The sequence below is a fragment of the Hyperoodon ampullatus genome (assembly GCF_949752795.1).
Source record: "Hyperoodon ampullatus genome assembly, chromosome: 18".
Classification (NCBI taxonomy): Eukaryota; Metazoa; Chordata; class Mammalia; order Artiodactyla; family Ziphiidae; genus Hyperoodon; species Hyperoodon ampullatus.
Genome location: NC_136931.1, coordinates 11756023 through 11780762, shown reverse-complemented (window position 1 = coordinate 11780762; position 24740 = coordinate 11756023). Strand labels below are relative to the sequence as shown.

The window sequence follows — 24740 nt, the reverse complement described above, 5'->3', positions numbered from 1 at the left end:
TTCTACTTTGTAGGGAAAATAGCAAATTTATTTATTTACTTTTTAATTTGTAATTTATTTTTGGCTGTGTTGGGTCTTAGTTGCGGCATGCGGGATCTTTGTTGAGGCACGCGGGATCTTTCGTTGCGGCGCAGGCTCTTTTGTTGCAGCACACGGGCTTCTCTCTAGTTGTGGTGTGCGAGTTTTCTCTCTCTAGTTGTGGCATGCAGGCTCCAGGGCTCCTGGTCTCTGTAGTTGTGGTGTGGATTCCAGAGTGCGTGGGCTCTGTAGTTTGTGGCACACAGGCTCTCTAGTTGAGACACACGAGCTCAATAGTTGTGGTGTGCGGGCTTAGTTGCCCCACAACATGTGGGATCTTAGTTCCCTGACCAGGGATTGAACCCGCGTCCCCTGCATCGGAAGGCGGATTCTTTACCACTGGACCACCAGGGAAGTGTCAGGAAGATAGCAAATTTAGATGCGAAAATATTATTCAGTATTTAGGAATAATGATTTATTTTTTAAATCTATGAACACATAACGTTTTAAGCAGTACGTTGAAATAGATCTACTAAATGCTTCAAGTAGGTTTTGCCTTCAGCTGATCAGTTAATCATGCAATTAAAGAAGATGAAGATTCTTAATATTAATTAATGCATAACACAAGCTTCCAACAACTCCTTGTTTTCCTGGCATAGTGGACAGGAATGTATAGTAACACTGGAAGAGAAGTTGTTTGGTTTGCATCAGCACAGGTCCAATTTAATAATAAGTTTTTATGAGCTTTGGCATTTGTAAGTAAGGGAGAAATTAGTAAAAGTAGGGCTAATGGCAGCAACTTAAAAGGTTTGCAAGTCAATGGAAAAGTGATCAAGCACCTTTGAGGAGCTGACTGATTTGATGTCACCTTCTTCTCATGCCGTGATTCTCAAGTGACTTTTTCCCTAAGACAGATTGCCTGCATGCCGCATCTAAATGTTCTGTCTATTCTTTGCTCTAGTTCCTTGGCATCATGTTTAGTCTTAGCTCTGTGAAGGAGCTGGTAGCTGAACATTCATCATAGAAATAAATGCATTTGGTTAAGGGAAACTTTGTTTTTGAGTGGAGTATCTGCTTCGGGCGTAAAGATCTTTCAGTGTTATTTCTGTAGTCTTCAAATAAGTAGCCAAGCCAGTAAATGGAAGAAAAAATATACACTTTCAAATATATCTTAAATCATAGCAAGGGAGTGCCATAATATGCCTAATGTTTAATAAACACCTAGTTTATTTTTAGCCAATAAATATATTGAGATAAATCACTAACTTGACATAGCATTTCATAATGTTTTAATGGGCATTTCATGATCTCAAATCAATTTTGTTTCTCATATGTTAATTACTGTGGTTTATAATTTGATGCCTTCTTGTTTCGAAAAATTATTTTTAACAAAATTGCATACGTGATCTGCTCTCAATACATTTTTTTTTTTTTTACTATTGTGCCTGAATTAAATAGGAACTGCTGGTTTCTTTTCTACTCAAAGAAAAATATATCAATCATTTAAGCTTAAATAATGAAATATATTTTTAAAAACTTTCTTAAGGAAATGCCATCAATTACAGTGTTGGGAATATCACTACATCAAATCAGTCTTTCTCCATTTATTCTTTTTAATGATTTGGGAAGGAGGGAATTATACTGGGTGGAAGGGTTGGGGTATAGAACAGATGTCACATTTCTCACCTTTGTCTTTCAGATGGAACCCCTCTGAGCTGGTGGGTTGGAAGAACCAATGAAACACAAACTTATTGGGGAGGTTCTTTACCTGATCCTCAAAAATGTACTTGTGGATTAGAGGGGAACTGCATTGATTCTCAGTATTACTGCAACTGTGATGCTGACCGGAATGAATGGTGATTTCCATATGATTTCCTTATACAAAATCAAGTTTATTATATTTTTAAATGAATCACTCAAAACATATATAAGTAGGCAGATACTAAACAAGGTAGTACAGTGAAAAAATTAAAGGTACGTTTTGATGAAATGTATTACAATCTGAATTCTAAATGGTAAGATCACTATCTTTTTATTTGAATTTTTTGGTAATGGATCATGAGTCATACACCTTTTATTTCTGTAATATGATGAAACAGAGGCATCTGTTTCATGTCTGCTTTTCATTTTAAGTCAATTATTATTCTCTTTAAAATTAAGTATAATTAAGAATTATATTATTCTCAAAATATATTTACAGCCTTTAATTACTAACACATCTCTTCAATAATCTGCCTATAAAACCTTTAAATATATAAACTTAGAATTTCCCACAATTATTTAAACATGTAGCTCTTTTATTTTCTTAAAGGATACACTATGCTATGAAAAACTAATATTTCATTTATCATATTTTGAAAAAGGAAATCTATAATATTTAGGGATTTGAAAATCGAGCTTGAAATATTCCATTTATTCATTTGACATTATATTTATTCATTTGTCAAACATCAAAGACTGTTATATCAAAAACCAGGTTATTTTAGAATACCCTAAAGGAGGCATCTATATGGAGTCATTGATTATACTCTTATTGTTATATGTTCAGTATGAAGAATGTTGTCTCTCTTACTCAAAATTTTTCAAAATTTCTACTCCTTTGGGAGATACTTTTTTTTTTCTCATTGCCTTCACAGAAAATGCCCACACAGTAATAATGTATTTTAAAATATGAATAAAAAAAAATTTTTAACTAATCTAATCACCAATAACTCTCCAATGTCTGCATGACATTTTATTCATCAAAAATAATTTTTAAAAATAAGATTTTGAAATTTTTCCTATTAAATTCTGCTTATGCTTAAGTAGCTTGCATAGAACTAACCTAACCCAGATAACATTTGTAATCCCAGGAAAACTATTTATTAAAAACACCTACTTGTAGCAAGTGGAGAATAACCAAATGTAGGCAGAAACTACCAGGGTTGGGAGCCTTCAAACCTTAAAAGAAGGGGACTTAAGTGGGTGAGATTTATGTTTATGTGCCTTTTCCTTGAGGCTACTCACCAGACCACCTACCATGGAGTGGCTAGAACTCAAAGAGAATACTAGATTTTTTTTGGCTGGGGGTATCAGAGGAAAGTTCAGAGCAGCCAGAATGATTAGAAATTGATTTCTGGACATGTCAGAAAGGAGAAAACCACTTGAAGGGAGACCACTATATCAACTCCTCTCAGACCCCTGACCCTTGAGCTGCACATGCACAGGGGAGATTTCTAGGAACCAAGCAGAGAGATGGAGCTGGGAAACTGAACAAGCTACACAGGAATTTCAGCAGCAACCACCAGAGGAGAGACAGAATTTAGAGCTTAAGTCTCATTAATTGAGATGGGCTTTGTAAAGCCCTCAGCTTTCCATAGAAATGACAGAAGGTCCGCTGCCTTTACAGCAAAGACAATGTCCGAGAACTGAGTATGACTGAAAACTACAAGTGAAACTGACACAGGCCCACCCTGATGAAGTAAAACCACCATTATTGTGATAAGGTTGTGATTTAACTGCTTGTGAAAACAAAAGAAGTCTTAAGAGAATGATAACAGAATCCAGAGTCTCTACAATGTATCACCCATAATATCCAGAACATTATAACAATTATTGCTTATTCCAAAAAAGAGTAGACTTTGATCCAAAGTCAAGAAAATAAAAGTACCATTAGAAACAGGCCCTGGGACACAGGTGTTTGATTAGCAGGCAAAAACTTTAAAGCAACTGTTAAAAAACGTATGAAGAATTAAAGGTAAAAATAATCACAAGTGAACAAAGGGTATTCTAAACAGATAAATGAGAACTTTATTAAAGAAGCAAATGTAGGGACTTCTCTTGTGGTGCAGTGGTTAAGAACCTGCCTGCCAATGCATGGGACATGGGTTCGATCCCTGGTCTGGGAAGATCCCTCATGCCGCAGAGCTCCTGAGCCCACACGCCACAACTACTGAAGCCCGCGCGGTCTAAGGCCTGTGTGCCACACGTACTGAGCCCGTGTGCTGCAACCACTGAAGCCCATGCACCTAGAGGCCATGCTTCACAATAAGAGAAGTCACCACAGTGAGAAGCCTGCGCACCACAACGAAGAGTAGACCCTGCTCACTGCAACTAGAGAAAGCCCACGCACAGCAACAAAGACCCAACGCTTCCAAAAAAAAAAGAGGAAAGAAAAGAAAAAAAGAAGCAAATGTAGATTTTAGAACAGGAAAGTACAACATCATCAGAAGTAAAATATTCACTGGATAGACTTCACCTCTTATGGGAAATAGCAAAAGAAGTCTTCAGTAAGCCTGAAGCAGAAATCATTCAGTCTGAAGAACACAGGAAAAAAAAAAAGATTGAAAGAAAGATTGACAGGCCCTTTGTGGCTTGTGGGAAAATATCAATGATTTAACAGGCAAGAAATTGGAGTCCCAGAAGGGCAGGAAATAAAATGAGGCAAAATATATATATATATATTTGATGAAACTATGGCTGAAAATTTCTCAGATTTGCTTAATAAACATCTCTGGAAGCAAGCCCCCAAGATGGTCCCCAATTTTCCACACTGCCTGTTATTCACACCGTTGTGTAATTTCCTTCTCTTGTATGTCGCATGGACCTTGTGACTTGCTTTTAAGAACAGAATATGGGGGCTTCCCTGGTGGCGCAGTGGTTGAGAGTCCGCCTGCCGATGCAGGGGACGCGGGTTCGTGCGCTGGTCCGGGAAGGTCCCACATGCCGCGCGGAGCGGCTGGACCCGTGAGCCATGGCCGCTGGGCCTGTGCGTCTGGAGCCTGTGCTCCGCAACGGGAGAGGCCACAACAGTGAGAGGCCCGCGTACCGCAAAAAAAAAAAAACCAAAAAACAAAAAAAACAAAAAAACAAAAAAACAAAAAAAAAGAACAGAATATGGTAAAGGTGATGAGATGATGTCACTTCAGAGATTGGGTTACAGAAGACTGTGACTTCTGACTTGCTCAGAATTCTCTGCATCTTCTAGCCTTCTTGTTTTGATATAGCAATCTGCCATGTCGTGAGCTCTCGTGGACAAAGACTTGAGGGTAGCCTTCAACAAACAGCCAGTGAATAACTGAGACTGTCAGTCCAACAGCCAGCAAGGCGTAGAGTACTGCCAGCAGCCACAGGGTGAGCTTGGAAACAGAGCCTTCCCCACTCAAGTACTGAGCTGATTGCAGTCCTAGCCAACACTTTGAGTATAGCCTTGGGAGAGACCCTGAGACAGAGGATCATAAATCAGAAGAATCATAGACTGTAAAAAGTCATGTTTTAGGGCCTCCCTGGTGGCGCAGTGGTTGAGAGTCCGCCTGCCGATGCAGGGGATACGGGTTCGTGCCCCGGTCTGGGAGGATCCCATATGCCGCGGAGCGGCTGGGCCCGTGAGCCATGGCTGCTGAGCCTGTGCATCCGGAGCCTGTGCTCCGCAACGGGAGAGGCCACAACAGTGAGAGGCCCGCGTACCACAAAAAAAAAACAAAAACAAAAACAAAAACAAACAAACAAACAAACAAAAAAAAAAGTCATGTTTTAGGGCTTCCCTGGTGGCGCAGTGGTTGAGAGTCCGCCTGCCGATGCAGGGGAAATGGGTTCGTGCCCCGGTCTGGGAAGATCCCACATGCCGCGGAGCGGCTGGGCCCGTGAGCCATGGCCGCTGGGCCTGTGTGTCCGGAGCCTGTGCTCTGCAACGGGAGAGGCCACAACAGTGAGAGGCCCACATACCGCAAAAAAAAAAAAAAAAAAAAAAAAGTCATGTTTTAAGTCACTGCATTTTGGGATAATTTGTTATGCCATAGTAGATAACTAGTACAACTTCAATGTATGGATTCCAGAAACTCAGAAGATCTCAAGCAGAATAAAAACCAGAGAAAAACACACCTGGGTTTGTTGTTCACATTGCTAAAAACCAGTGATAAGGATGAATGTTTTCAAAGTAGCCAGTTTGGGTGAATCTGGTAGAAGACATTCCATACAGGGGAATAAGGATACAAATGAAGGCTGACCTCTCATCAGAAGTACAGGTCAGAAGACAATGGAATGATACCTTTAGTGTGCTGAAAGAAGCACAGCACTGTCAACCTAGAATTCTATACAGGACGAAAATACATTTCACAAATGAAAGTAAAATAAATTCCTGTTCAGATTAAACAAATGCTGAGAGAATCTCTTGTCAACAGAACTGTACCATAAGAAATACTGATGGAAATTCTTCAGGTTAAACAGAACTAACACCGGATTAAAGCACAGATCTTCAGGAAGGAATGAGGGGCACTGGAAATCATGAATATGTCAGTAAATGTAAAAGCCAGTGTTTAAATTTTTCTCTTGATTAGGTAAATTAAATTACAAAGGTTATAACATCTGGATTTAAAATACATTATTATAACCATAGCACAAAGAACAGGTGCTTGTGTAGGGAAGGATGTTAAAAATTATCCCATGGTAGGCTTCTGACATTTTATATTAAGTACTACAACATAAAATATAAGTAGACTGTGATGGATTAAGGATGTGTCTTATAATCTATAAAGAAAATATTAAAATACAGTAAACAGTCATATAGCTAAAGGGTGAGTAAAAAAATAAAATCGAATGCAAAACAATATGAAGTAAACCAATAGGAGGCATGAAAGGGGGAGCAAAAATACAAGATATCCTGTGGGAAAAAAATAAGAAACAAATATCAAAACGGTCGATCTGAAAACACACTACCAATTATTACACTAAATGGCCATGGATTAACCATCTCATTTAAAAGGTAGAAAATGGCCAACAGAGTTTAAAAATCACCAACTATATTACATCTGCAAGGGACACTAAAATGTTGCCATATTTTTCCATTCTCAGATGAGTAATTTGATCCTGACTCTTCTGTGTGTGCAAATTTAGCTCAGAACATCTTGGCTTTGAGATGCAATAAGGACTATTGTTTACTTTATAATTATGTTCATCAGAATAATTTTAAGAATCTTGCTGTTGTTACTGTTTTTTAGGACCAATGACACTGGATTCCTTTCTTACAAAGAACATCTGCCAGTAACCAAGATTGTGATCACAGACACCGGACGACCGCATTCAGCAGCAGCCTATAAACTAGGGCCTCTGCTCTGCCGGGGAGACAGTAAGTGGTGGCGACATGCCGTAAACATGTCTGAGGAAAGTGATGTCACTTAAAAACCATGTTTCTATCTTATAATAATTAATCAGACTTCTCTTGTGAAAACTCATAAGCAGTGTCTGAAATCATTCCTTTAGTCAATCAACAAAGCGCCCCTTATAGAGTGCAAAGCCCGGGAATAAATGCTGTTACAGCAAACCTTGTTACGAGTCCAAGAGAAAGAAACCACAAAGCATTTCTATTTGATTGGTTCATAAGCTCATTCCATCATTCCTAAATGTCTGCATGCCATTGTCTATAAAGGAAGGCCTCAGTGCTACATAAAATTATCAAACATGTATGGTGGGGCTTCCCTGGTGGCGCAGTGGTTGAGAGTCCGCCTGCCGATGCAGGGGACACGGGTTCGTGCCCCGGTCCGGGAAGATCCCACATGCCGCAGAGTGGCTGGGCCCATGAGCCATGGCCGCTGAGCCTGCGCATCCGGAGCCTGTGCTCCGCAACGGGAGAGGGAGAGCCCACAGCAGTGAGAGGCCTGCGTACCACAAAAAAAAAAAAAAAAAAAAAAGAATGTATGGTGAGTTTTATAGTGTTGGGCCTGGGGTGAAATTAGAACATCAGTAGAATCAAATGTTAGTTTAATCAAACACATTTCAACTTTTAATCTCATTTTTTTTTCCAGTTTGTGTGTGTGTGTTTTTAGTCTAAATCAGTGGTACCTGCTGTTTTGTATATTCAATGTATTAACACTCTAAACTGGAATTTTTTAGTTAAAATATAGTTTCATAGAAAATACATATTTTCAGCAGGGAATGAAATTAGCATACATATCCATTTATAACCTCTCTGAAGTCAGCTAGGTTAGAGACTGGTGCGTCAATTATTTTTGCTTTTAGTTATTTCCAGAACTTAAAATGCAAATAGAAGAAATATTTATTTACCTTAAAAGTATATCCTAAAATGAAATTTTATTCTAGGGGATCAAAAGAGAAAGAGATGATTCTGCTTTGACTAACGTCACTCCCAACTCTGTCCCTTAGGGGTTCTTTCTTTCAGACTTCCTGTCATGAACTTAAGCACACAGCATCTTTTCCCTTAGGGCAGTGACTCTCCATCCAAGGTGATTCTGCTCCCTCAGGGGACATTTGGCCATATCTGGAGACAGTTCTGGCTGTCACAACTGTGAGGGGTTTTATGCTACTGGCATCTAAAGGGAGAGGCCAGAAATGCTGTAAATATCCTACAGTGCACAAGACAGCCCTCCACCACAAAGAATTATCTGGTCCAAAAGGTCCATAGTCTTAAGGTTGAGAAACTAGAGCGTTAAACTTTTGTGACCATGGGGATGCAGAAGGAGGCTGACAACATTAGGAATAAGGGTTTACAAATACTGTAAGTATTTAGAGACCTGCTGATTAACATCTGACTTATTAATGAAACAATCACTGAGCGCTTTCCTTGGCCTTCTTGTCCCCCATATCTACTTTGGGGTTGAGGCTCATCCCCACATAAGGTCATAGAGCATTTTCTGCATAAAGGGCCCTTTTTAAAAACTTTCTCAGTCTGAAGAATGATGGTGGCAGAGTAATGAATGCCCCCGTTTTCTCTGTCTGGGCAGACTGTATCTCTGAAGGTGCAATGCCCTAGACACAGTTTTTTTCCTTTCCAAGTGAGATACACTGGGCAGATGTAGGGCTTGTGCCTTATAAGCAGAGGAGAGATATGTGGATGTTATCCTGAAGGCATTAGGACTGGAACACTAGTTAGGACCGGGATAATTTAAGACTTAGCTTAATTCTTATGATCCAACTGAAAGCATGGAAATCAGTTACAAACCTAAAGACAGGAAGGTGACCTTTGACGTAAGACAAGGAAAATGATGAAGGCTTGAACTAGGCAATAGTTGTCATGGGGCTTAAATAAGGGGCTCAGTTAGGGAGGTAAGTTCAATATGATTTGGACGGGAGTGAGGGTGAAAAGCTGTGAGGATGATCTCCAGCTTCCTGACTTGAGTAAAGCAGGTAGCACCGTTTGTTGAGGCAATAAGAATGCTAGTACCCATCATTGAGACACAGAATTTTTAGATTTTCTTTGAACAGAAAAATGGAAAGATGAAAATAAAAAAATAATATTTTGGATTTATCACACAAACCAGAGATGTTGAAAATTTCATATCTAGCCATGTTTTTCTAGGAAAGAAGACAGAAGCCTTGAGAAAGCAGGACAAATAAACAAAAATGAGTGAGACCTACAGGTACCAGATATGAACTTGCTCCTAACTCCAAGTCTTTCTTTTCATTTTTTAAAATGTAGATGGGTATAAAATTTTGTGTTACTACTGCTATTATTGCTTAATGTTAGAAGTCATAGAAAACATCGTTAGGTGTTTTACCAAAAGCACAAAAGATATGAATGATGAAGTCCCCTTTAAAGTTGTGCTGCAGATATAAAACTTACTAAGTACTGTTGACCTTAAAGAATTTATTTATTTATTAATATGGAAATAAATTTTTTGAAAAATATGTGAAAAGTAAATGGCAGAATTCAACATCCTACTTATGATAAAAACTAAGCAAACTACGAACTTAAAAAAACTTTCTCAATGTTTCAAAAGGCATCTGTGAAAATCTGAAAATCTGACTATTTATCCTGAATAGTCACAGACTTAATGCTTCCTCTCTAAAATCAGGATCAAGACAAGGATGTCTGTTCTCACCTCTCCTATTCCATATCATACTGTTGGTCCTAGCACATGTAGTATGTCAAGAAAAGGAATTCGAGTCATACAGATCAGAAAAGAAGATATAAAATGTCTCTATTTCCTGAAGACATGGTTTTCTAGGTAGAAAATTCTTAAGAATTTGTAAAAAAATAAGTGAGTTTAGCAAGATTACAGGATGCAAGGTCAATATGCAAAAATAAATTATATCTCTATATGCAAAAAATAAATTATATCTCTATATGCTAATAATGAAAAACTTTAAATTGAAAATTTAAAAGTACCTTTTAGAGCAGCACCCAAAAAAATGAAATAATTTGGTATAAATATAACAAAAATACATAACATTTATGAGAAATAATTAAAGAACTAAATAAAAATGTAATACTCATAGATTGAAAGATTTGATTTTGTTAAGATGTCAATTTTCCCCAAATTGATGTACAGATTTAATACACTCTCAATCAAAATCCAGCAGGCATTTTTTTTTTTGTGGAAATTGGCAAGCTTATTCTAAAATGTATAGGGGGAAGCAAAGAAACTAGATTAGCTAAAACACTTTGAATAATAAAAACAAAATTGGAGACTTAACTATCTGATTTTAAGGCTTGTTGCAAAACTACACAATTCAAAGCAGTATACATTGATATTGAGATAGACAAATCAATTAATGGAGTAGAATAGGTATATGTATACACACACACATACATAAACACATAAGGCAACTCAAGGGAGAAAGAATAGTCCTCTTCAAGAAACAGTGCTGGAACAATTAGAATCCATTTGCAAAAACAAAAACAATAAAAGAATTTCATCCCATACTTCAAACTGCATATAAAAATTAACTCAGGGCTTCCCTGGTGGCGCAGTGGTTGAGAGTCTGCCTGCTAGTGCAGGGGACACGGGTTCGAGCCCTGGTCTGGGGGGATCCCACGTGCCACGGAGCAACTAGGCCCGTGAGCCACAGCTGCTGAGCCTGCGCGTCTGGAGCCTGTGCTCCGCAACAGGAGAGGCCGCGATAGTGAGAGGCCCGCGCACCGCGATGAAGAGTGGCCCCCGCTTGCCACAACTAGAGAAGGCCCTCGCACAGAAATGAAGACCAACGCAGCCCTAAATAACTAAATTTAAAAAAAAAGAATATAGATTTCTCTAATAGATATTCTTTAAAAAAAATTAACTCAAATTAATCATACACTTAAATGTAAACCCACAAACTATAAAACTTCTCTAAAGAAATATAGAAGAAAATCATAGTGACCTTGGGTTAGGCACAGATTTCTTAGATGCAACATCAATAGCATGATCCATAAATTTTTTTAATGACAAGTTGGGTTTCACCAAAATTAAAAACAGCTTTTAAAATGACATTGGGATTGAGATTGGTATTGACATACACACACTACTATATATAAAATAGATAACTAATAAGAACCTACTGTGTAGCACAAGGAACTCTACTCAATATTCTGTAATGACCTACATGGGAAACGAATCTAAAAAAGAGTGGATATATGTATATGTATAACTGATTCACTTTGTGACACAGCAGAAAATAACACAACATTGTAAATCAACTATACTCCAATATAACTTAATTTTTTAAAAATGGAAAGAAGAACCACACATGGGGAGAAAATATTTGCAAAGCGCATATCTGATAAAGGCTAGTTTCCAGGATATATGAAGAACTTTCTAACAGTGCAATTAAAGAAAAATTCAGATTAACAAATGGGCAACAGATTTGCAGATACATTTTGTCAGATAAAATATACAGATTCCAAATAAATACATAAAAAGGTTTTCAACATCATTAGTCATTAGGGAAATGTACAATAATACCACAAGGAGATACCAATATATAACTATTAGAATGGCTGAAATTGTAAAAGAATAATAAAACAAAGAAACTGACTAGTAAAGATTTTAGTAACATGGGTATTCTCCAGGATACTCCTAGGATCTTACTGAATATGTTTCTGACTTTTACTAACTTTAGAGACAAAGGGTCAACAGAAAGAATCACGGGAAAACATCTGGGTTTACAGTTAATAGATTTTAACTAGGAGGGCTCGTACATATATTTTCCTTTCTGCTCACTCTCCTGGGAGCAGTGGACCATCTTCATTTTTGAGGTGCCATCAGAAGTCTTCTAGACCAGGAGTCCCCAACTCCCAGGACGCGGACTGATGCTGGTCCGCAGCCTGTTAGGAACCGGGCCGCACAGCAGGAGGTGAGCTACAGGCTCGCGATTGAAGCTTCATCTGCCGCTCCCCATCGCTTGCATTACCACCTGAACCGTCCCTCCCACCCACCGCCCGTCCGTGGAAGAATTGTCTTCCACGAAACCCGTCCCTCGTGCCAAAAAGGTTGGGGACCGCTGCTCTAGACCAATAATTCTTCAACTTCAGCATGCATTAAACATTAGTGGAGAGCATGCCAATTGTAGTTGCGTTATCTTCAGAACTCTCCCCTCACACTAAGGAGAAAGCGTAGTAGTATTGACCCCCAGGGTTAAATGTTTTTTTGACATCAATCAGGAGGATACCTACACGGAACTTCCCCTGTTTCTGCAGGTCCTGCAGCACAGAGAAAATTCATCGACCACTGACGGCATCTGGCTCCATTTCCTCTTCACTTGCTTTCTTTCCTTCATCTGCAGCATACCTCCAATCCTTTTACTGAAACCATTCACACTCACATTCACACCCTTCCTACATGAAGCTTTCCACAGGTCTCTAGAGGACTTTACCTACACTTTCAAAGAATGTTCAGTAAATTACAAAGATATACTTCTCATACTGGCTTTTAATTATTTCTGAGCCTCTCAAGAGCAGGTCCATTGCTCATTTATTATTGTATTCCTGACACCTAGTACATTACCTGTTACATGAAAGATAATCAATAAATAGCAGCTTATGAAAGAATGAGAATGATCTATCATACACAGCTCGAGAAACCTATAGCTTGGAGTTACTCGTGAGAGAACAGTAATAAGTTTTTTATTGTATAAGCAATTAAATGATATGCAAATATATACTTTTAATTAAAGGAGTTTATATTTTGAAAGACTTATTCTGAATTTTAAAAATCACAAAGTACAAAGGACGTCAAGTACCATCCTGAGGCATTTCTCATTCATGTACGTGGGCTTGAGGCAGTGAAAGTGCTTTCAAATAAGCACATGATTTTACTTAATACTTTTGATTTTTCACTCTTTTAATAAGACAGTGTCTTTATAAAACTGAAATACTAGCTACTTCTTGAAGAAAGAAAAATATCTGACTTATTTGCTTTTTGTTTTGTGTTCTTTTGAAAAGATTTACGTTACTAGCTAGTAACTGATATTCAAGAAACTTCCCAGATGTAGGGCAACAAACATTCTTTCTAACACTTTCAAAAGATTTCCTTTTTTTTTGAGACTGGGAATCCTGATAATTCTCAGAACTACAATAATATTCTTTTGTGACAAGATTCTACATGTATATACTTGTATTCATTGCTTTAAATATTAAATATTAATGACAATTGATATGAAGTCATTCTAACATTTTAAGATATACAGAAATGTCAAAGAAAAGACTACAGAAATCACCAAGAGTCACACAACTCAGAAATAATGTTTAATACCAGTGAGCATTATTCCAGACATTTCTAAATATCACTAGTGCAGGGTTTCCCAACCTCGGCACTCTTGACACTTGGGCTGAGTAATTCCTTGTGATGGTCGGGGGCCGTCCTGTGCATTGTAGGGCATTTGGCAGTGTCCCTGGCCCCTACCTGCTAGGTGCCAGTAGTACCCTCCCCAGTTGTGACAACCAAATATGTCTCCAGAAATTGCCAGATGTTCCCTGGGTTGCAAAATAGCCCCAGGTTGAGAAACACTGTTCTAGACAGAAGAATAGAAAAAGAGATTTAGAAATAAATTTGCAAAACTTTATTAACTGAAGTTGACAGAGAAAGAAGAAACAAATTGAAGCTGTAAGGATTGCTTTATATTATTTATATATCTAGTAAATATATATTCAACTTGTATGATCTTGCTAAACTTAAAAAAATTATAAAAATTTTAAAGGTTATAGAGTCACTTGGTTTTATATTCAAGTTGTTTTAAATTTTAGATAGCATTGATGTATTCTGAAAAATGGGAAAATTAGCACTCATCTGTTCCTTCCTCATCTTTTTCTCCCCCCACGTCCCAATTTTTGTTAGTTATGCTATTATTTGTATGGCTGTTTATTTTATTTTAATTTTTTTTGCGGTACGTGGGCCTCTCACTGTTGTGGCCTCTCCCATAGCGGAGCACAGGCTCCGGACGCGCAGGCTCAGCGGCCATGGCTCACGGGCCCAGCTGCTCCGCGGCATGTGGGATCTTCCTGGACCGGGGCACGAACCCGTGTCCCCTTCATTGGCAGGCGGACTCTCAACCACTGCGCCACCAGGGAAGCCCTGGCTGTTTATCTTTGAATGCTAATCACTGATCCTATCAACAGAGCCTCTCTATTCTTGAATGATTTTTTTTTAATTTATTCTTGGATTGCATTGTCAGGTAATTGATATTATATGTGATTTTTTTTTTTTTTCCTCTAGAAAGACCCATGAGTGTTGAATTTCCTGAGTTGGCAAATGCTTGAGAGTATTTGTTGCCTCAGAACTCTAAGACAAAGTTGGCTGGTTCAACCTTATGTTATTTTTTGGTAACAGCTTTATTGAGATATAGTTCATGTGCCCTATGATGCACCTGTTTAAAGTATACAACCTAATTGTAGTATATTTAATCATTTTAGCATATTACACAGAGGTGTCCAACCATCGCCACAATCAATTTTAGAACATTTTCATACCCCGTAAAGAAACTTGTACGCGTTAGCAGACATTCTCCATTTTCCTCTCACTCCCACCCCAACTCTAGTTAACCGTGGATCTGTTTTTTATCTCTGCAGACTTGCCTATTCTGGACATTTCATATAGATGAGAACACAGAGTTTGTGACCTTTGTGACTGGCTTCTTTCACTTAGCCTGCACATTGCTAAGGATTATCCATATTGTAGCTCGTATCAAATATTCATTATTTTTAGGACCAAATAATGTTCCATTGTATGGATACATCACATTTTGTTCATCCATTTGTCAGTTGTTGGCCATTTGGGTTGGTTCCACTTTTTGCCTATTATGAATAATGCTGCTATGAACATCTGTGTATAAGTGTGTTTTTTTTGGACATGTATATTTCCACTCTTAGGAGTATACATCTAGGAGTGGAACTTCTGGACCAAAAGGTAACCCTATGTTTAACCTTTTTAGAAACTGGTATAGTATTTTTGAATCGCACTTTGTGACTTTTCACCACTTTGTACATAATATTCTACTCTACGTGCACTAAGAGATGCAGTCACCTTTGTCTTTTATAGCTTTTCTAGGTATCTTTTGATGGACTATATTTCATTATGAAGGAATGCTTTATTTTTATTTTTCCCCAAAAGAGTTTGTAGGTGCTTTACTCTCAGAATTCTTTCAAATTTGACAAGGTCTATCTGTTACCTTAATGCTTAAAGTTAGGCTGGCAACATTTTTTTTCAGAAATTTGTGTACAGTGCTCCTGTATCTTCTAGTTTTTAATGTTGCTGTGGGAAATTCTGAGGCCAAACTGACTTTTCCAGCTTGAGGTGATTTGCTTTTTCTGACAGAATAATTTAAGGAATAGTTATCTTTATAGGTCAGTACTTAATAAGGATGCATCTCAGTCTTGTGCGCTGGTATTAATTTTTCCTGAAATAGGCTGTGATGTGGTAAAATGTATACCTGCATTTTATAATCAGTTTAAAGAGTTGTAAGCGTGATCTAAATTTCTGCTCTCAATTTGTTAATCTTGACAAGGTAGTATTTTTAACTCTTTGGCATTTGAATTTTCAGCCAATTTTATGAAATGTATTTCTTCTCAGTTAATTCATTGTGTTGAAATTTTATGTCTAACCAAGGCACCCTCAAAACCTACATGGTTAGAAAAGATTGTTCTAAGTTTCTTTTTCTTAGACTCTTGTCATTGAAACTAGTTTCTTCATTTTGCCTGCATCGACTTGTTCAGCTGTCTGAGAAATCACAGCTGCCCAGAATGCATTAAATAATCAAAGGTGCATGTAGGCAATAAATAACTTTGCAGAAGTTGTATTCTTAGACTGGAAAAAGATATTGACTAGTGATTTGGTTAAATTCTCTTCCATTGACAGAGTTCTGTTCCATTTGGCAGACTACATATAAACCATTAAAAAGAATGAGGATCAATTCCATTTTAACAGATAATCAGATAATTTTGCAAGCTCCACTATATCTGATAATCCTTCACCATTAATAAATTATTTTTACGTTAATTCTTATGTTTCATTTTGTTTTCTTTCCTTGGGTTTCCTTTATTTAATTTTCTTAAAGTTTCTCCACCCTTTTAACCCCCTCGTCTTCTTGCTTTTCTTCTTTCTTCTCTCTCTTCGGTCTCCCCTCTTTACCTTCCTCTTTCTACTTGTTTACCAAAGAATTTGAGTATATTTATGAGATACATATGATACAACCAAACTGGGCATGATTACTCTAAGCTTTCTGATTGCTATTATGACAAAGAGAATCTTATAATTTCATTCAACAAATATTTATTGAGCCCATACACTGCACCATGTCTTCCCCACATTGAGATTGACAGGGAGAGAGAGAAACAGCAGTGAACGAAATAGACAAAAATACATAGAGAAGAAGATCTGCATTCTTGGAGCTCAAGTTCTCCTGAGGTGGGGGAGATGGACCACAAATAAGTAATCTGGTGTGACGGACACTCGTTAAGTGTTGTGAAGGCAGTACAGCTGAGAGAGGACTGGGGTGGGATTGAGCATTTAAAATACGATGGTTATTAGGTGCTCACTATGAAGGTGGCATTTGAATAAAAATCTGAGGGAAATAAGAGAGCAAGGCATGCGAGTATCTGTGAAAGAGTACTTTACACAGCGGGAAAAGCCAGAGTATCCACGCAGAGATGGGACTGTGGCTGATATGGTCATGGAACAGCAAAATGGCCCGTATGTTCGGAGCAGAGTGCGCAAAGAGGAGAAGGGTATAAGTCAGAGAGGAAACTGGTGGTCAGATCACTGAGGGTTTTGAAAGGTCTTTATTTTTCAACCTGAATGAGAATGGAAAACAGGAGAGAATTTTGGGAAGAGGAGCAGTGTGATCTAACTTATGCTTTAGTGAGACTGAACAGGGTAAAGCTGGTGACCATATCACCAACAGCTGAGAGATAATGATGGCTTGGACCATGGGCACAATGATGATAGTGGTAACGTGTGTATTGTTCAAAAGGAGAAGCAATCAAATTTGCTGATGGATTGATGTAGGTTGCAAAAGGAGCAGTCAAGAAAGATACCAAGGTGTTTGGTCTCACAATCAATTAGAGGCATGGAATTGGCACCAACTGAGATGGAGAAGATTGCTGCTGGGGTCAAGGAGTTGCAGAGGAGTGTTAAGAATTCTGTTTTTGAACATATAACGCTGAGATGCTCTTAGACATTCACATAGAGATGTGGAGTTGCTAGTTTGAGAGTTCCAGGCTTCAGCTGTATATTTATAAGTCAGCAGCATATTTAAAGCCATGAAATGTCCCGCAAGAGTTATTGTGGGTGGAGTAGTATAATGACAGGGCCTTGAGACGTTCCCACACATAGGTTGGGGAGTTGAGGAAGAAGAAAGAAAGGAAACTGAGAGCGATGCCGCTAATGAGAAAGGCAAACGAGTGCTGGTATCCTGTACTCCAAATGAAGAAAATATTTCAAAGAGAGGAAAATAATCAATCATTAATTGTTGCTGATAGGTTTAAGTAAGAAGTGGGCTGAGAATTGACAAAGGACTAGTATCTAGAGATTGTAGAGATACTAGACCCCTCAAAAGTCAACAATGAAAAAAGAAGCAGCAGTCCAGTTAAAGTATGGATGTTATGAAATGAATTGTTCCCCACCCCCAAAATTCGTATGTTGAAGCCCTAACCCCCAATGGGACTGTATTAGGCAGTGGGGTCTTTAAGGAGATAATTTAAGTTAAATGATGTCATAAGCATGGGTCCCTAATCTGATTGGATTCATGTCTTTATAAGAAGACAAAGAGACACCAGAGAGCCCTCTCTCTCTCCACCTGTGCACAGAGGAAAGGCCATGTGAGGACATGGTGAGAATGCAACCATCTGCAAGCCAGGAATGCAATGGGTAAACGACATGAAGAGAGATTTCAACAACTAAGGAATACAGGTGGCAATTAAACACCTGAAAAAACACTCAAAGTCATTAACCACTGTGCAAATGCATATTGAAACCACAATGAGATATCACTACACACCTTTCAGAATGGCTAAAATTTAAAAAGAAAATAGTGACAACACAAAATTCTGGTAGGTATGTGGAGAAACTGATCACTCATACATGCTGGTGGCAATGTAAAATGATATGGCCACTCTGGAAATTTTTGGCAGTTTCATAAAAAACAAGAATGCAACTCTCACACGACTCAGTGATTGTACTCCTCGGCATTTATCCCAGAGAACTGAAAACTTACATTTGTACAAAAACCTGTACGTGGATGTTCACAGCAGCTTTATTTCTAATGACTGAAAACTGGAAACAACCCAGATGTCTTTCAACAGGTGAATGGTTAAATAAATTGTGGAACATCCATGCTGTGGCATACTACTCAGCAGTAAAAAGGAATGAATTATTGACATACACAACAAGCTGTGTGAATCTTCAGAGAGTAATTATAAGTGAAATAATTGTCAGTCTCAAAGGCTACGTACTGTATGCCTTTATTTGTAGAGCATTTTTCAAATGACAATGGAGAACTGATTAGTGGTTGCCGGGGTTAGGGAGGGGTTGAGGGCAGGATGGAAGAGGGTATGGCTTTAAGCGGGAAGCCTAAGGAATACTTGCAGTGATGGAAATGTTCTGCATCTTAACTGTATCAATGCCAGTACCCTGGTTGTGATATTGTACCACAATTTTGCAAGATGTTATCATTGTCGGAAACTGGGTAAAGGGTACACAGAATCTTTATTATTTCATACAACTGCATGAAAATCTACAGTTATCTCAAAATAAAAGTTTTCATTAAAGAAACCCATATTTCCAGCTTTTTAAAATGATTAAGTGCTCAGAAAGATTCATTTGACTAGTAAACTATCCCTTGCCTTTGCATTTCTGTATTTCATTTTATTTTATTCACTTTTAAGAAAGGTAGTGTTGAGGGCTTCCCTGGTGGCGCAGTGGTTAAGAACCCGCCTGCGAATGCAGGGGACACGGGTTCGCGCCCTGGTCTGGGAAGATCCCACTATGCTGCGGAGCAACTAAGCCCGTGTGCCACAACTACTGAGCCTGCACTCTAGAGCCCGTGAGCCACAACTACTGAGCCCATGTGCCACAACTACTGAAGCCTGCGTGCCTAGAGCCCATGCTCCACAACAAGAGAAGCCACTGCAAGAGAAGCCTGCACGCCACAGTGAAGAGTAACCCCCGCTTGCTGCAACTAGAAAAAGCCCACTCGCAGCAACGAAGACCCAAAGCCGCCAAAAATAAATAAATAAAAATTAAAAAAAAAGAAAGGTAGTGTTACCAAACTCATCAGGTTGTATGTACTAAATATGTACAGCTTTTTACATGTCAATCATACTTGATATAAGTAGTTTTGAAAAAGAAGGAAAGGTAGTGTTAGCATGTCATATTCATTTTGATTTTAAAAGTAAAACAATGTCTTAAAAAACAACAGATTTTTCAAATACTGTCCTTTTTTTAAACATCTTTATTGAGATATAATTTATATCCCATGAAATTCATCCATGTAAAGTGAACTATTCAGTGACTTTTAGTATATTCATAGCATTGTGTAACCATTACTGTAATCAATTTAGAACATTTTCATTACCGTAAAAAGAACTCTTCACCTCTTAGCCCCTGTCATCTTTCAATCCTTCCATCTTCCCAGCCAACTAATCTACTTTCTGTCTCTATAAATCTGTTACTTTTAAAAGGAGAATCATTATCATTAATAAATGATATAAATAAAAGTTTAGCAAAACAGATATTTTAAAAATTACTTGTAATCTTAATATTCTACTAAGTTAGTTTTACTATATGGGCTCTTTTTACTTTGTGTATGGAATTAAATACTTAGTACATCTTCCTTTTCTATGTAAAAAACCATATGGATCCTGTTATTCATTACAATTTCTTTTGAATTCTGGAAAGTTAATAAGTAAGTGGCATCCCTGAAAGAATCTTTCCAAATCTCTAGTACCCTATATTGAATGTATTTGAGAATATACTAATTATTAATTACTTTTATTAATTATTAGTAATAATTACTTAGAATAATACATCATGGTTTTTTAACATATATATATATATATAGCTATTCTTCTTCAGATTCTTTTCCCATATAGGTTATTACAGACTACTGAATAGAGTTTCCTGTGTTATACAGTAGGTCCTTGTTGATTATCTGTTTTATATATAGTAGTGTGTATATGTTAATCCCAAACTCCTAATTTATCCTCCCCTACCCCACATTTCTCCTTTGGTAGCTATAAATTTGTTTTCCATTTCTGTGCATCTGTTTCTATTTTATAAATAAGTTCATTTGTATCATTTTTTAGATTCCACATATAAATGATATCATATGATATTTGTCTTTCTCTGTCTGATTTACTTCACTTCATATGATAATCTCAAGGTCCATCCATGTTGCTGCAAATGGCATTTTGTTGGGATGATAAAGAGCATTCATATAGCAAGTGATTGCATTCTGGTCTGCTCCAGGTGTAGTTTAGGGATTTTCAATCCACCCCAGCCAGGAAATCCTCTCTTCAAAAGACCTGCTGCTTCTGGCTGGTGTCTGCCTGCTGGGCTCTGCTCTGCTTCCTCTTTCTTGCCCCTCCTTTCTCAGAGGCAGCCCAGATCCTCCTGGGTGCTTCCTGGCACAGTCTGTAAAGAGCTGAGCTATCATTTGGAAATATTGGCCTTTCCCGTCTTTATAGTTGTTGTGAATTAGCAGCAATTTCTTAATTCAATAAAGTGTTCTTACTTCATTTTTTACCTATTGTGAGTCTGTAAAATAAGGTTTGCTAACTAGATAAATGTGGTACTATGTGTGTGTGAGTGTTTAAACTACCTAAGGTAATAAATTGTTTTCATTACTGTAGAAGCATTCATTGTAAAAATAGCAGCAATTCAAAGAATTGTTCCTCTGTTTCAGCCGGTTCCCTGAAGCCCTCTGTATGATGCTTTATTGGGTTAGTTGTGATATAAAAATGAAACAAATGAGATATTATGTTCTTATAGTAATAATATCTAATTTAGACCTTTAAGTAATTCTGAGTGTTCCTCTTAGTAATCACTCCAAATGAGCAAGATTTAATAATACTCCATAATTTAAAGTTACAGCTTTATTTTAATGTTCATACATTTCAACAGAAAGGCATTTAATTCCTTCTAAAAATAGGTCAGGTAAAAACTTTTAAGAACACTAATGTGTTATTACCCCTGGCTTGATATTTTGCTTTTCTTGCTCTCTTTCGTAGAGAGCAAAATGTCTAGGCACAGAAATAGCTGTAAAATGGAAATAAGGGCAAAGTTTGACATACTCAGAAAATATACAGTTTCATTTGGCTGTAGGGGAAAAAAAAAAAAAGCCCTCTAAGTATATTCGCGGCTGAATAAACTCAGCTCTAAAATTGTCCACATATGAGCTGAGGGTTGACTTTTGAATCAGGTCCATAGGAAATACAGGAAAAAATACAATAGATGTAAGCCCTGTTTGTTTGGATCCAGAATTTATAGAAAATAAATTATAATCTAAGGAACAAATAGAAGCCAAGTCAAGTTCGTGACTTTTAACTTAACGAGGTATCTGTTCTCTGCTAACATAACAAAACATTGTTTTGAAATTCCTGTGTTCTAACTTCAGAGGATCAATACATCTTTCTTCCAGGAAGGTAATTTAGTAGAATTTCATTCAGTGTTGTGAGTACATATGATGGCAGTTGCTTAAAACTGAAGATGTACATTTATTTTTATTTTTATTTATTTATTTATATATTTTTTTGCGGTACGCGGGCCTCTCGCTGTTGTGGCCTCTCCCGTTGCGGAGCACAGGCTCCGGACGCGCAGGCTCAGCGGCCATGGCTCAAGGGCCCATCCGCTCCGCGGCATGTGGGCTCCTCCCACCGGGGCACGAACCCGTATCCCCTGCATCAGCAGGCGGACTCCCAACCACTTCGCCACCAGGGAAGCCCTGTATATTTATTTTTGATGTGTCGACAACTTGCTGGTGGCAGTGGCAATGCGTAGTTCATTTCTCCAATAATGCTTCTCATCAACCACGTGTATCCAGTTGGATTTCACTTCCGTCACTTCATGCCACTGCATGTGTATTTTCTTTTCCGTGCTTTGTTTTTATAAGACCGAGAATATTTTTTTCAAAAGAAAACTTGTAGAAACTTGTAGATGTAACCAAAAATATGAATGGGAAGGTGAAAATAAGTTGTATTTGGACAGAAATTATAATTTACTTTATAGTCCACATAATTTTTGCAGATGTCTTACTTTATACTACAGTTTTTAAACATTTTCTCCTTATTTTGAGCATTTCAAAAAATTTTGAGAACCCTTTTCCTACTTCACTATTATAAGCAAAATAAAAGATAGTTTTGAATGAAAAGAGCATTTTCATGAGACTATCAGCATAGCACAGAGTAAGTAGTGTCTTGATCTTTAATTAGATGAGAATATTTTGACTGCCAATCTCAGTTTAGAAAATCACAAAGCCCATTAATGAAAACAGTTAGTTGGTGGTGTAACTCTGTAAGGTATGTTAGAAGTATTAGAACAAAAAACACTTTGAGCTTCTGTAGAGTTTTTGTTATTCAAAGTAATGTAGGTGTTTAAATTTTCAAGTTATAGAAAAATGTCTGTTAATGTTTGGCAGATCTTATCATAATGCTTTGGTATTTAGGCTGCAGGTTATTTTTCTTATATGAAATATAACTTTCAGACTGTTACTGCAGTGATCATTCCTCTCCTATGTTGGAAGGAATCCAGAATTTCAACCCTTGTAAAATCTCCAATCATGTTTTCATGTCTTGTATACTGTATAATTAACAGACAAAAGAAAAGCAGGTTTGTATAAATTAGTAATATTTTAAGAGTAAAACTGCAAAAAAAAAGAAAATGTAATTATGTCATTTGTTTTATGAATTTTTTTTCCTTTTTTATTTTTCCCTTTAAAAAAAAAACAGGGTTATTTTGGAATTCAGCTTCCTTCAATACTGAGGCTTCATACCTTCATTTTCCTACTTTCCACGGAGAACTTAGTGCAGACGTGTCTTTCTTTTTTAAGACAACAGCTTCATCTGGGGTATTTTTAGAGAACCTGGGAATTACTGATTTTATACGGATAGAGCTACGCTGTAAGTCTTCTTTTCCTTAGAAGTCTATGGGATTCTATTTAAGAATAAATTCTTTAACTAATTTTTAAAGTACTATGTTTCTACTTTATCAGCTGAATCTTTTCATTGTGTCCTTTTGAAAAAAACTATGATATTAAGATAGTGTTTTTGCAAGAAAATTATTTGATATTTAACATATGTAATAATTTGGGGAAATTATTAGTCTTCCTAGAACCAACTTAAGTCTTTTAAATTCAAAAAATTAGGGCTTCCCTGGTGGCGCAGTGGTTGGGAGTCCGCCTGCCGATGCAGGGGACACGGGTTCGTGCCCCGGTCCGGGAGGATCCCACATGCCGCGGAGCGGCTGGGCCCGTGAGCCATGGCCGCTGAGCCTGCGCGTCGGGAGCCTGTGCTCCGCGGCGGGAGAGGCCGCAGCGGTGAGAGGCCCGCGCACCGCAAAAAAAAAAAAAAAAAAAAAAATTCAAAAAATTAAAAAATTTAAAAAATCCAAATTCTCAGTTAATTTCAAAATTACTTAATTAAATCAACCAGCTGTATTGTTTTGATATCCTCTTAGACTGCTATTAGTATTTTGACATCAAATGCATATTGCATGCTTTTGAAATTAAATAAACTTTGAATCACTGTCAAAATTATTTTTATATAAAATGCCAGATGCTATTTAGTTTTCTTGCCCTGGCTAAATAGCTTTCATTTTTATCACCATGAAAAATTAACTCTGGTGATGAATTTCTTAGAATCCATCTTTTCCCCAAAATACAAATGTATTTTACTGTCTCATTCCACATCTATTCTGTGCCGACATCAATGGTTCCTTCCATAGAGTTCAAACCATTGTCTTCATGTTTAGTGACCGTTGATGCTATGGTGCTATTCCCGAGTGTATTGAAGACTCAGCTCTCCACCACGGGGACTAACGTGAACAATCTTCATTGTCTGACATTTCCAGCTCCTGCAGTTGTGACGTTTTCATTCGATGTGGGGAATGGGCCTTTTGAAATCTCGGTGCAGTCACCCACGCACTTCAGCGACAACCAGTGGCACCATGTTAGGGTTGAGAGGAACACGAAAGAGGCATCTGTTCAAGTGGATCAGCTCTCACCAAGGACGCAGCCTGCTCCGGCTGATGGGCATGTCCTCCTGCAGCTCAACAGTCAGCTCTTTGTGGGTAAGTCCTGCTTTTAGGCAGTTTGTCTTTAATTGCATGATGTAAGTGCAGAGATAGGTCAAAATAAAATAACACCAACTATAAGATAATGATAACACCACCACCAAATCACCGTTTATTGATAACCTATGTTCCAGGCTGCACCAGGTGTTTTATTACTTCCTCGTAACCAACGTGTGAAATGGGTATTATCCCTGTTTTACAGACGAGGTAACTGAGTTTCAGGGAGCTGAAATGACCTGTCTTCAGAAATCCACC

At 37.7% G+C, this 24740-nt stretch overlaps 1 protein-coding gene across 7 annotated transcripts in view; it reads left to right on the top strand.

The window, feature by feature from the left end:
• The window catches only part of CNTNAP4 (contactin associated protein family member 4), a gene marked incomplete at both ends in the record, with an annotated part of 267275 nt that overhangs the window by 211256 nt on the left and 31279 nt on the right, over nucleotides 1–24740 (top strand). For all 7 annotated transcript variants that reach the window (XM_079723325.1, XM_079723327.1, XM_079723328.1 and 4 more), the window contains 4 exons: nucleotides 1718–1874; nucleotides 6993–7120; nucleotides 23144–23314; nucleotides 24264–24482. In XM_079723325.1, the coding sequence (XP_079579451.1) occupies nucleotides 1718–1874; nucleotides 6993–7120; nucleotides 23144–23314; nucleotides 24264–24482 (675 nt within the window). The remainder of the gene's footprint in view (nucleotides 1–1717; nucleotides 1875–6992; nucleotides 7121–23143; nucleotides 23315–24263; nucleotides 24483–24740) is intronic.